This window comes from Mastomys coucha, unplaced genomic scaffold (genome assembly GCF_008632895.1).
Source record: "Mastomys coucha isolate ucsf_1 unplaced genomic scaffold, UCSF_Mcou_1 pScaffold8, whole genome shotgun sequence".
Lineage (NCBI taxonomy): Eukaryota > Metazoa > Chordata > Mammalia > Rodentia > Muridae > Mastomys > Mastomys coucha.
The window spans coordinates 28,836,464-28,849,475 of NW_022196914.1; the positions used below are offsets into that span (position 1 = coordinate 28,836,464).

The 13,012-nt window shown below is 38.2% G+C and overlaps 1 protein-coding gene across 1 annotated transcript in view; it reads right to left on the reverse strand.

Annotated features, from left to right (window-relative positions):
- Positions 1–647: 647 nt before the first annotated feature.
- The window catches only part of LOC116083869 (zinc finger protein 58-like), a 37,332-nt gene continuing 24,967 nt past the window's right edge, over positions 648–13,012 (reverse strand). The window contains exons 6-8 of the mRNA XM_031360650.1: positions 8,508–8,634; positions 5,464–5,559; positions 648–2,998 (exon numbers count right to left, since the gene is read on the reverse strand). Of these exons, the coding sequence (XP_031216510.1) occupies positions 1,638–2,998; positions 5,464–5,559; positions 8,508–8,634 (1,584 nt within the window). The 3' untranslated portion in view covers positions 648–1,637. The remainder of the gene's footprint in view (positions 2,999–5,463; positions 5,560–8,507; positions 8,635–13,012) is intronic.

Sequence of the window (13,012 nt, forward strand, 5' to 3'; positions counted from 1 at the left end):
AAAAAAAAAAAAAAAAAGATTAACATGCTTATGAAAAAAAAACCTAGTAATTATAAGTGGATGAATGACATAAAAGACAATATGCTACAAATTACCTGAAATACATTAACATTAGCAACAGACTAAACATCCCACAAGTCCCTAGTAATAAGTAATTAAAATGTTACCTAGGTCCTTTATGTTCTGACTTGTTTCTTTGCTTTGATATACCCCATGACCCAAAAACTACTTGGGGAAGAAAGGGTGTATTTCATCTTACACATTATAGTCCATCATGGAAGGAATCCAAGGCAGGTACTTAAGGCAGAAACCTGAGCAAAGATCATGGAGGAATGCTACTTGCTGGCTCATTCCTAATCTGATTTTCAGGGACCTTTCTTATACAGCCCAGGTCCACAACCTAGGGACAGTATTGTCTACAGTGGACTGGATCCTTCTACATCAATTGCACTCAAGAGAATGTAACAGTCACACTTACAGGCCAATCTGATAGAGACGATTCTTCAGCTGAGGTTCCTTCTCTTAGGTGGATAGCCAATATTAGCCTTCGCAACTCACTAAGGAGTTTTTCTATTGTTGTAAAAAACACTATGTAAAACTTAGTTAAAAAAAAAAAAAGAATGCAAAAGTAAACACCACACTGGCAATACATTAAAAACATCTTATTTTTATTTACAGAAGTTACTAAACTTCAAATTCCAAAAACTGTATCTATGGTCTTTGGGGAACAAAACAAACTCTGAAACCTCAGGACTCAGTTTTGTTCTTCTGATAAAATCACTAGTTGTATGATCTTATCACTTTTCAAAATTGAGCTTATGTTACAATTTCAATTTATAACATATTGATGTCCTCACAAACTTAATCTGCATGATTCCAAAGTTATAATTAGTTTTTATATCACATCAAACATTTCTTAGTGAGTTCAGAGTTCTGTATTAATTCTGTAGGAATTAAAAGCAGCATTGGGTGGTTTGCTAAATGCTATACAGCTCCTGGAATTTGCGTCTTATGATAGATAATTCTCTCAAATCTCTTAAGATTTACATGATGAGCAAAGTTTTGCAACACTGTTTACAAAGTGCTTTTTACTGAACCAGTTTGGTTTTCTCAGTTTTATATATTTGTCAGGGTTCCTTCCAAAGTCATTTTGTATGTATAATATTTGGTTATAAACAACTCATGGCTGCATTACCTGCATTTGTATGACTTTCTCTAAAAGTTTTGATGCTCCATAAGTATAGAATGCTCAACATGGCCATCTTCTTCACCATTACAAAATCTTTCCAGTATGTAATGGTGGATGTTGAATATAGGTTGAACTATTATTTTTTTAAAGATTTATTTATTTTATATATGTGAGTACACTGTAGCTGTCTTCAGACACACCAGAAGAGGGCACCTGATCTTACTACAGATGGTTGTAAGCCGCCATATTGTTGCTGGAATTTGAACTCAGGACCTCTGGAAGAGCAGTCAGTGCTATTAACCACTGATCCATCTCTCCAGCCCCAGGTTGAACTATTATTAAAGGTCTTCCCTTATACCTTTCATTTCTAAAGTTTTTCTTTTATATGAATTCTTTAGTGCTGAATTGTTAGAGAACAATTGTGGAAGGCTTTACAAAAGTGTTTGCGTTAATCTGGATTTTCTCTAGTATGAATTTTGTAGTGTCGAGTGACGTTTGAACTATTTTTAAAGGCTTTACCACATTGTTCACATTTATAGGGCTTCTCACCAGTATGAAGTCTCCAATGATATTTCAGATTTGAAGAAGAAGTAAAGGCCTTGCCACATACTTCACATTTGTAGGGTCTCTCTCCAGTGTGAATTCTTTCGTGTTGAACAAGGGGTGAAGGATATTTGAAGGTCTTGTCACAGTGTTTGCATTTGTAGGGTTTCTCTCTAGTATGCATTATCTGATGTTTAGAGAATGTTGACTGAACATTAAATGTCTTTCCACATTCATCACATTTGTAAGGTTGCTCTCTAGTATGAATTCTCTGATGTTTAGAGAGTGATGTGTGAACACTAAAGGCCTTGCCACATTCTTCACATTTGTAGGGTTTCTCTCCAGTATGAACTCTTCGGTGAACAATAAGCCCCGAATAATTAGTAAAAGCTTTACCACATTCTTCACATCTGTAGCGTTTCTCTCCAGTATGGATTCTTTGATGTTTATGCAGATATGTAGAAAAGCTAAAAGCTTTGCCACATACTTCACATTTGTAGGGTTTTTCTCCAGTATGGATTCTTTGATGCTTAACCAGATAATCAGAACAGTTAAAAGCTTTGCCACATACTTCACATTTGTATGGTTTCTCTCCAGTATGGATTCTTTTGTGTTGTTTAAGGTGGGAAGAATAGTTAAAAGATTTGCCACATTCTTCACATGCATAGGGTTTCTCTCCAGTATGAATTCTTTGGTGTTGAATTAGATTATAACAATTAGTAAAGGCTTTCCCACAGTCTTTGCATTCGTAGGGTTTTTCTCCACTATGTGTTCGCTGGTGATTCATAAACGTTGAATAAATGGTAAAGGCTTTCCCACATTCACCACATTTATATGGTTTCTCTCCAGTGTGAATTCTCTGGTGGTAAATAAGGTTTGCAGAACAGTTAAAAGCCTTGCCACATTCCTTGCATTTGTAGGGTTTCATGCCAGTATGGATTCGCTGATGCTTATATAAATACGAAGAACAGCTAAAGGCCTTCCCACAGTCATCACATTTATAGGGTTTCTCTCCTCTATGAATTTGTTGGTGTTGGTGAAGGTTGGAAGAACAGCTGAAAGCTTTGCCACATTCTTTACATTTGTAGGGTTTCTCTCCAGTATGGATTCGCTGATGCTTAGAAAGAATACAGCGACCGGTAAAGGCCATGCCACATTCTTCACATTTGTAGGGTCTCTCACCAGTGTGAATTCTTTGATGTTGAATAAGGACTGAATTCCTATCAAAGGCTTTCCCACATTCTTTACATTTATGGGCTTTTGATCCTGTTTAAAAAGTATTAAAGTATCAGTAAAAGCATACCACCATATGTTATATTTATACTGTTCATCCTAAATGTGAAAAATTTAAAATCATGACTACATTTTTCATTTGCACACCTATATTTCCAGTAGCCTCATTCAGATACTAGAGGTTGAAACAACATAATCCACCACTGAGCTTAGAATATGAAGTCAATGTGAAACAAACAAATAATAGCAAACTATGAAAGTCAAAAGCCAAACTTGATATAACACCTAAATTAAAAAACACCTAAGGGGCATTTTATTAAATGAAAGAACATTTTAAACTTATTTAAAGATGTACTGCTGGTCTTACATGAAAATTCAAAGTTTGAAAACATATCAAACAGGAAGCCAATGTTGATTGTGATAAATTGGTTGGAGGTAGAATACATAAGATTTTTGAGTATATAGTTTCAGTTTTCAAAGCTGAAAATTGTGTAAAGATGTACTGCATAACATTTTTAAATTGATACATGAAATCTTTAAGGCAGTGTTAGGTTTCACCAAAAATAATATAAATACCTTAAAAAATCAAATTATGAAAAATTTCTAGTTTACCTAGAAGGAACATAGTACAGCTAAGGAAACTATGTGTCAGTAAACACAAAAGTTCAACAAGTTCTAGGAAGACTCATTTAGAAGGTTACAACAACTATAAGTAACCCCAGAAGGGAGAAAATATATGTGTCTTGAAATTAGGAATAATATTGTTATAGGTAATGATAATGTCACTTTTAACAGACCTATGGCATAGCTCTCTTTATCTTATATTGTCCTTATGGGATACAGTAATTAATAGGGTACAGCTAAGCATGTTATTATATGATATAAAAGAGTCTAGACTTTAAAAAAATATATAGTTGTAAAATAACAAAAAGAGATTAAATTTGGAAGTCATAAATTTTTGAAACATCAAAGATCTACTAAACAAAGTTTATCTAAATATGTAGTTTTCAGCTGTGACTACACACTTATCAAAGCAAAACACTGTAATATACTGCCATTGAGTGGAAACAAATAAACAAATAAACAAACAAACCCAACCCCCATAAGATATATAGCAAGATTACTCGGAAGGTAAGGAGCACTGATTTCCATCCCCACAACCCACAGGCTGGAAGGAGAAAATCAACCCTTGTATATTTTCATCTCACCTCAAAATGAGCAGTGTCATGTGCACACACATGCTCACACATACATCTACACATACATATACACACGTGAAAACTCTTATGAAACTAGTTTAGCCAATAAGCATGTAAATGAAGTTACACATGTTCATCTGTGGTGTTACTGTGTTACTAAGGCTGTTAGAATTGTGTCTCCATTTTCTGAGTCATAAAAAGTTGTTGCAGGATTTTCCCTGTCCAATTACAGGAGCAGCAGGAGGCCTGTGACTGGACAGGGAAAAGGGAGGTGGAGCTAAGAGTTCCAGAGACAGAGAGCTTCTCAGAGGAGGGTGGAAGGAAGGCAAAATGGAGGCAGACATGAACCAGTGTGGCTTTAACCAGCCACACATAGTTATGATATCTTAAGGTTAGAATAATTGGGATAAAACTTTTATCATTATCAATTGGTTCAGAAATTATTGTATTGGCATCTTGTAAATTGTGATTGTATTGATACATAAATCTGATTGGTTAATTATAAGCTTTAAGAGTTTTGATTCTACAGGGTAAATGGGTGTTGTGGTGGCTGACCATGGGGTGGATGGTCGATGCATGAGGCTGGCATGGTAGCGAAGAGAACTCAGGAGCTCTGTTCCCACCAGAAAGTTGGCAGGTAGAGACAGAGCCAGAGGAACTGCAGAACAACCGCCAGTATTTTTTACTATTTCCCTCAACAGAAAGTAAAATGTTGTAATTTAGATGCTTCCAGGAAAAATAAAAGGACTGGGACCATGGAGATGGCTCACCAGTAAATGTGCCTGCTATACAAGAATGGAGACTGGAGTTTGGATACCCAGAAGCTTTGTAAATGCAGAGTGGGCAATGTGGCCAGCTTGCCATCTAGGCTTGGTAAGTGAAGACAGGGAAATCCCTAGAGCAAACTGGCTAAGAAGGCTAGCTCTGAGTCTGACTGAGAGATCCTGCCTCAAAGAATAAGGTGAAGGAACCATCAGAGAGGATTCTCCATATCAACGTTGGTCCTCCACAGGGACAATGTACATGTCAGTCTGTCTGGACACACGCACCCATACACATGCAAATGTGTATACCGGTGAGAACACTATAGATACAGATTCAAGAAAACAAGTTGAATAAAGGACTTTAGCAGCCACTGTAAACACATACAAAGCTTTTTTGAGGTAGAAGAGGAGAACTATGATAAACATCACAAAAGCCATTTGATAATAAGAGACTTCCACAAAAACATAACTTCTCAATACTTATTTTACGAACTGACTTGTCACTTGTGAGCTCTGCTCACTCATTCCTACACACCTAGATGGATGGCCGCTGATGCTTTTCTCTTCATGCTCCATGGATGTGAACTTTGCTCCAGAAATGTGACCAGGTATGGCTTAGAGAAAGCAAGACCTGTTTGGAAAAGAAACAAGATGGTTGGCTGTGGGGTTTTTTTTTCTGGAAATTAATATTTGCACCCAGTTCTGTTGCTTAGAAGGAAAGAGAATATAAAAGATTTTGTAAAATTCTATCTTTAAACATTTCCTGAAAGACAGGATGTTTAGGAGTAATATACAACCTGCAGATCCTGAACCTCATTAAAAGAAAAAGTATTAATGCTAACAGTGAGACAATTTTAACACGTGTTCTGTGTCTCAGGGTACTGAGCTTCTAACATTGCCACCACAGGAAAATATTCTGCAAACAAACCTGTTAAAAACACAAGAAGAAAAAGAGTTTCTTGGCTATATAACAATTCCCTAATTTTTCCTTTTAAAATGGACACATGAAACTAATCAATGTCAGGAGTCATAATGGGACAAGCGAATAACTAGCAGGTGATCTATCCTGAAAAGGCCTGCTTTGGATTATTATATAATCTGTGATAGGTGAAGCCTTATTAAGCAAGCCTGTAAGGGACTAATCTTAAGAAAGATTCTTATTAACCTTTCTAATTAATATGCTTTCCTGTTATTATACATATATAATAATCACTAAGTAATAGCACATCCCTTTGGAGCAGACCTCTGCAGATCCACGAAGATGTACTGTCTTATAGTGATGCTATACAGATAAACAGATGACTTAAGACTTTATGATGGGGCTGGAGAGATGGCTCAGCAGTTAAGAGCACTGACTGCTCTTCTGAAGGTCCTGAGTTCAAATCCCAGCAAACACATGGTGGCTCACAACCATCCGTAATGAGATCTGACGACCTCTTCTGGTGTGTCTGAAGACAGCTACAGTGTACTTACATATAATAATAAATAAATCTTAAAAAAAAAAAAAAGACTTTATGATGATCCTATAAGAATTTCTAAAATTATATCAGTGATTTTTGTTTGTTTGTTTGTTTGTTTTTCGAGACAGGGTTTCTCTGTAGCCCTGGCTGTCCTAGAACTCACTCTGTAGACCAGGCTAGCCTCGAACTCAGAAATCTGCCTGCCTCTGCCTCCCAAGTGCTGGGATTAAAGGCATGTGCCACCATCGCCCAGCTATATCAGTGACTATTAAACTCATTTATAATGGGAGTGCTATTAGGTCCTTTTCTGATCATCAAAACTACAATGAGAACTCTGCCAGTCTCCCAAGTGTCAGCAGTTAATTGTTCTTAGAGCCAGACATTCTCCTACTTAGATCACATTCCAAGAGGTTGTAAAACAATTAACCAACAGTCATAAAAAGGGGACTAACGATTTATTATAGGTGCTAGGACAGAAGATAAAATATTGATTGGGTTTATCTATACAAAATTTCTCTTATAACTTAGTTATGATTTTAAACCTTCAGAGAACCTGTGGAGCTGAGACAGGTGATGGATGTTTAGCTAGATAATTACTCCTAATGGATATACATGTAAACATTCTCTGTTGTACACTTCTATTTCAATTTATGATTTGATTTTCTGTGTGAACTTTTGATGAACTTTCTAACATGTGATCATGTATTCTGAAATATGCTTAAGGGCTGAGGACAAAGAGAAGAGTCAGAACTGGGGGATTGAGGTGAGAGGAATGGAAGTGAGAAGAACTGAGCTGAGAGAGGAACTGAGCTGAGCGAGGAACTGAGCTGAGGAGAAGTTTTTAGACAGAACACTTTTTAGATTAGAAGGAAAATGCAGAGTGGAATAATTTAGAAACTGTAGGTAACATAAACTACTAAGAGAGCAATGTGCAAAACGCAGAGGGAAAGAGGGAAAAAAAAAGATGCTGCAGAGAGCAGAAGGAGCAGGCAGGCTTCTCCTTACCATGGGACAGAACAGGTCCCATGGTAAGGACAAGGCAGGCTTAGTCTTATTTAAAGAAGCAAAGCTTTTTTTCTTACAAACATGGGTTTAATTCATTTAGCATTAAAAGGGTAGAAGCCTTTTCTTTCTCTATGTAATAAAAATTGGAGCTCCATTTTTCATCCAGAATGAGTGAGTTATTTCGGTACAGGTGCTTGGTCTTTTGCTCCATATGAATATGTAAGTATGGATGTGTGAGTAAGTATGTAATTGTGAGAATGTATGTGTATGTGTGTGTGAATATGTAACTGCGAGAATGCATGCAAGCTGGGCCCAGCTGGATATGAATGGGTATGTATAAATTAAAAAATGAGCATGAATCTGTATGTGAATTTATGTGAGATTACGCATATTTGCTTATGTAAAAGTTTTTCCTTCTGCAAGTGTTATTCTCTTCTCCTGGTTCGATGGAAGTTCATTGCTCTAAACTTCCCCCTGGCCCAACAAGCAAGAGGCATCTGGACAATGGGGAAAAGGCTCTAGCAATCAATCCTTTACTTAATCTCCTGCTGTTTTAGGATGAGAAACTGCAGTTTCTGGCCTCAGAGGATCACAGAAGGCAGGTCAGCTACAATAGCATAGTAATTTAGGCTTAGATAAGTAAACTCTATTATACAGCAACTCTAAATTTCTCATAAGACCAAGTCTTACCCCAGAATCTTGTAAGACCAAGTCTTACCCCAGAAATTGTAAGACCCCTCCTCACTCCACCATCCCCGCCTACGCTCTTCCCCCTCAGCTGCCTCAAGAACCTACAAGAAAGAAGAAACACCCCATGCTGGGGCTCCCCCCCCCCCCGCAAATCAGTAAGCTGGACAGTGGTGGTGCACACCTTCAATCCCAGCAGTCAAGAAAGGCAGAGAGCAGGCAGGTTTCTGAGTCTGACACCAGTCTGGTCTACAGAGCAAGGTCCAGGATAGCCACAGTTCCATAAAGAAAGAAACCCTGTTTTGAAAACACAAAAAAGAAAAGAAAGAAATCAAAAGCACAAGCTCCCATGAGATATTCTACAATGGCAGGGCTGCAGTCACATGGTGACAGTGAAATAAGAGTTCACAATGGAAGTGATCCTCACCCAGGAACACGAGGTTGCTGTAATTCTCCAACATCACTTCCTTATACAAATTCCACTGAGCAGAGTCCAAGCATTCACACTCCTCTGCAGAGAAATCAATGGCCACATCTGTGAATGACAGAAGGTCCTGAAATAAAAATAAATGAATAGTATAAGTTAAATAAATAGGACAATTAATAATGTAAATACCAAAGTCAGCAAGCTTGTAGTCACCTTTTGCCCAAGGTGAAGGGAGAGCTAGAAATGCTTCTAAATTGGTATGTAATGTTGGTTACATTCTTCAAAATCATCTCTACTCAGAAACCTCACCCTGAGGGTGAAGTGCACTGAAGATGCAGAAGCGATGGAGCAGGTCTGGGCTGAGGTGTCTGAGAGTGCACTCATCCACTGGTGGAGCGAGGACAAGTGCACCAAGGGACAGGAGTTCGAGCAGCCAAGGGGAGAATAAAGGGAGGACTCAGAGATGAAATGGAAGTGCGAGATTTTACACATTTGCACATTTCAAACAGCAAAAATAGCACTTGGAATATATTTACACTAAATGTGTAACTAAACTTTAAATACACTAAATGTAATTCTAATACTTTGTCTCTTTCTTACTCTCTCTGTCAGGTATTCAGACATCCGCTATGTTCCCAAGGCAGACTTTGAACTCATGACCCAACTGCATTGTTCTTCAAAGGTCTAATGTTATCAATACATGACACTACCCTTTATTTTTTCTCTTATTTTAAATTTTTCTACATTTCAGCTCACTTGTTTTTGTTATCACAGTATATACAGTTCCACAATGATCTATGAGGATATTAATATTTTTATTGTTTATGATAAGCTTATAAAAATGAAAATTTACATATTAATGAAGGATTATATAACATTAGAGAAGTCTTAGATATATACCTTGTAGGATAATGCTTGATATATATTAAGATTTTTAAGTAGGTTTTACTTATTGAAAATGCTCAAAAGTCTGTCTTCCAGGCTTCTGTAATACATACAAAAGCACTGTTACACAGAGTCTCAATTCTGTGCAATAGTATCCTACGCGTCATGCTCTTACCTAAATACGTTGTGCACACATTGGTCACCACTTTCTGTGCTTCTCTTCCCCAGCTCACTGGCCCACTGGAAAGGCCCATATCATCTTCAACTCTGGTAAGATCAAATTCTTTGGAGTATGTCTATGGCTGAGATCATAGGCTACTTGTCTTTCCAGGTCTGAAATAATAACCCCATCTACACTTTTAGATAAGCTCTCATGCTTTGAAGCTGAACTGAACATATGGGTCAAGAGCCATGCAGGAAAAATAATGGCATTAGAACTCGTGGAATGCGGCTCACCAGTTAGCACAACTACAATGGCTATGTCTCAGAGAGGTATGGCCCTGAGGACTTGATGCTGTTGTGGAGTTTTACTCTGCTGATTGCCTTCACAGGCCTCTTAATCTTGCTGGGGTCTGGGATTCGTTCTATAAACCACTCTGACACCAATCTCACTCAAAAAGGGTGGGCTTATTGAACCTGAAAATGATCAGGGACACAGTGCATACTTAGGGAGCTAAATTGTGACCCACAGCTGGAATCCTATAGAGCTCTTAAGCCTGAAATACACAAACATCTATGCCAACTTATTCCACTCATAGGGATTTAGGGATGAGGGACTTTAGCTCTGTGTGCTGAAAAAATACTCACATATGACAGAACCTCAATGTTGCTGGTCCCTTTCGAATCACAGCTGGTTTCTCAGTCCTAGCTAACAAATACTAATTGTCCCAGTAAAGTAATGGGTTCATGTCAGCAGTGCTGGTCTTTTGTTAATCACAGCTCATTCTTCAGTTCCAGCTGAAGAAAAACAGCAGAAGGCAGGGGGAGAGAACTGGGGATTGTGGGAGTCTTTTGGAACCTCAAGCTTGGGAGTCATTGGAACCTCCAATGACACATCTCCAACCAGACCACACCTCTTAATCCTTCCCAAACAGTTCACCAATGGAGACCAACTATTCAAGTATATGTACTTATGGGCCCATTTTCACTCAGACCACCAAAGGGTTTTTTCTGCTTTATAAAGTGTTCAAACAAAACTCAAAGTATACTATGGTACATTAATTTTTCTGGCTTTAAACCTTTATAACCATTAATAATTAACATAGAAATACAGCTAAAATGCAACAAAGTAGAAAACAGTGGCAGTATTGATTGGAACAGTCTCTTTTCTTCTCAGAATGTGCCAAAATAAACGTTTGTGAGAAATTCACCAACTGTTGCTGGGTTGCAGCACTCACGATGACAAAACGAAGACCAGTTCATAAAATAGAAAAGGACTGGGCTAGGATACGGCTCACTGGACAGACACTTGCTCAGTTGTGTGGGGCCTGCTTTCAATTCCTAGCAAAAAGCAGGAGACAATAGGGAAAATCATGATGTTTTGCTTACTTACACCCTGCTCACATGTAGACCACCAAGGAAAGAATTGGAAAATAGCCTCCAAATTTCTGGCTCCTTCCTCAGGATGTTAAGAGTGGATTAGGCATACAGTTTTGGTCTTGCTTCAGACCTGACCAGGATGGTGAATTCTGACTTGCATTCCTCAGAGAGCCAATGGGAAGAACATTATAACTTGAATGCTAGGTTCAAAGCCAATGAGAATACAGGCCACAGGTCATTAAACATGTTCTTAGGATAGGTTTGAGAAGTTCCAGAAATTCTACCCCAGCAAAGGTCACTGTTACACCTAAAGTCCACATAAATCAATGAGAATTATTAAGTGTTGACATGATGGGGCACATTTAATCTCAGTATCCAGGAGGGAGAGGTAGGCAGATCTCTATGAGATCAAGGATAACCTGGTCAACATAGAGAGTTAAGGTCAGCTAAAGCTGCACAGTGAGACATTATCCAATAAGAACTAAGGCATAAATCAAGCAGGCAAAAAACATAGTAGAACACCCTGCTCCCTAATTTCCTGAAGAGGCTACCATGTTATCTGAAGGACAGTACAGATGGACACACCAAGAATATGACTGCTAATAAGTAAGGATATCAATAAATCAACACTGAAATGCAGTAGGAAAAGAAAAGCAACGGGGCATAAAATGACACACTGGGCGGCCAGATACAACACAGGAGAACAACCCCAAACACAAGCATTCGGAAGGACTTCAACTGGGAAGAGGGAGGGAGGTCAATACAGATGGGGAGTGAGAGAAGGAAAAAATAATACCAAACCTCATGAAATCATAATTTATACTTACCGAAAATTATACACGTTATATGCATACATAGACAAACCCCACAAAAACTCTCTTTTATTTATATGAGTACACTAGAGCCGTCTTCAGACACATCTGAAAAGGGCATCAAATCCCATTACATATGATCGCTGGGAATTGAACTCAGGACCTCTAGAAGAGCAGCCAGTGCTCTTAACTGCTGAGCCATCTCTCCAGCCCTCTACAAAAACTCTCAACCCCAGAGCTAACTGTCTAGGCCTCATGATGTTTAATTTTTTAGGTTATTTATTTTTATTTTTTGTGTAAGTTGTTGCCAGCTTGTATGTTGGTGCACAACATGGTTCTCCTGGAGGCCAGAAGGTGGTGCTGGTTCCTGGAACTGCAGTTAGACAATTGCAAACCACCATGTGTGTGGTGGGGACTGAGCAATGTTCTTCTGCTAGAGAAACAAGTATTTCTATTTTTTGAGGGGAAAAAAAGGTTTTTTTGTTTTGTTTTGTTTTGTTTTGTTTCTGACAGTCTCATGTAGCACTCATGGCCTTGAATTTGCTATGAAGCAGGGAGTCACCCTGAATAGCTGATTTCCTGCTTCTGCCTCCCAAATGCAGATGTTACAAGATGCAGCGCAGCATACACGGGTGCTTCTTATTTAATCACAGGTCTGTTTAACAAGTATATCATATACATACATATATATCAAACATATATGTGTGTGACCTGTAATATAACTGAGCATATTACTGTATCACCTCTACATTGTAGGAAATGAGATTTAAGGTACAAGAAAACGGACTTTTCACACCTTAAACAGTGTAAAATGGCATATTCTTAGTTTCCTGAAGATTAGTGACATTAACTAGAAAGTGTCTATTATTTTAATTATAATTAGATGATACATAGAAAATATTGGTATTAATGTAGTTTAAAGCCCGTGCTTATCGGATATTTTAATGCTTAAGTCAGTCTTCTGCACACAAATCAAGTTGACTGAAGTGTGGCAAAAACAGCACAAATGGCAGGTGAGCAGCGGCTATATACGAATAACAGGGTGTGCAGCCAACTGTATACAAAGGGCAGGGTGAGCAGCCAGTTGTATACAATCACAGGACCCTGAGTGAGCAACAGCATTTCAACTTCGTCCCTCAATCTTTCCACACAACACCACATTTCTGACATCGCAGTCTCTGGTGCAATCGTATGTGGTAATATATTCTAGTATTTTCTACTCCGCCGTATAGGATCAGTAATTGCTGGGACGGTGCAAAGTTTTATGAG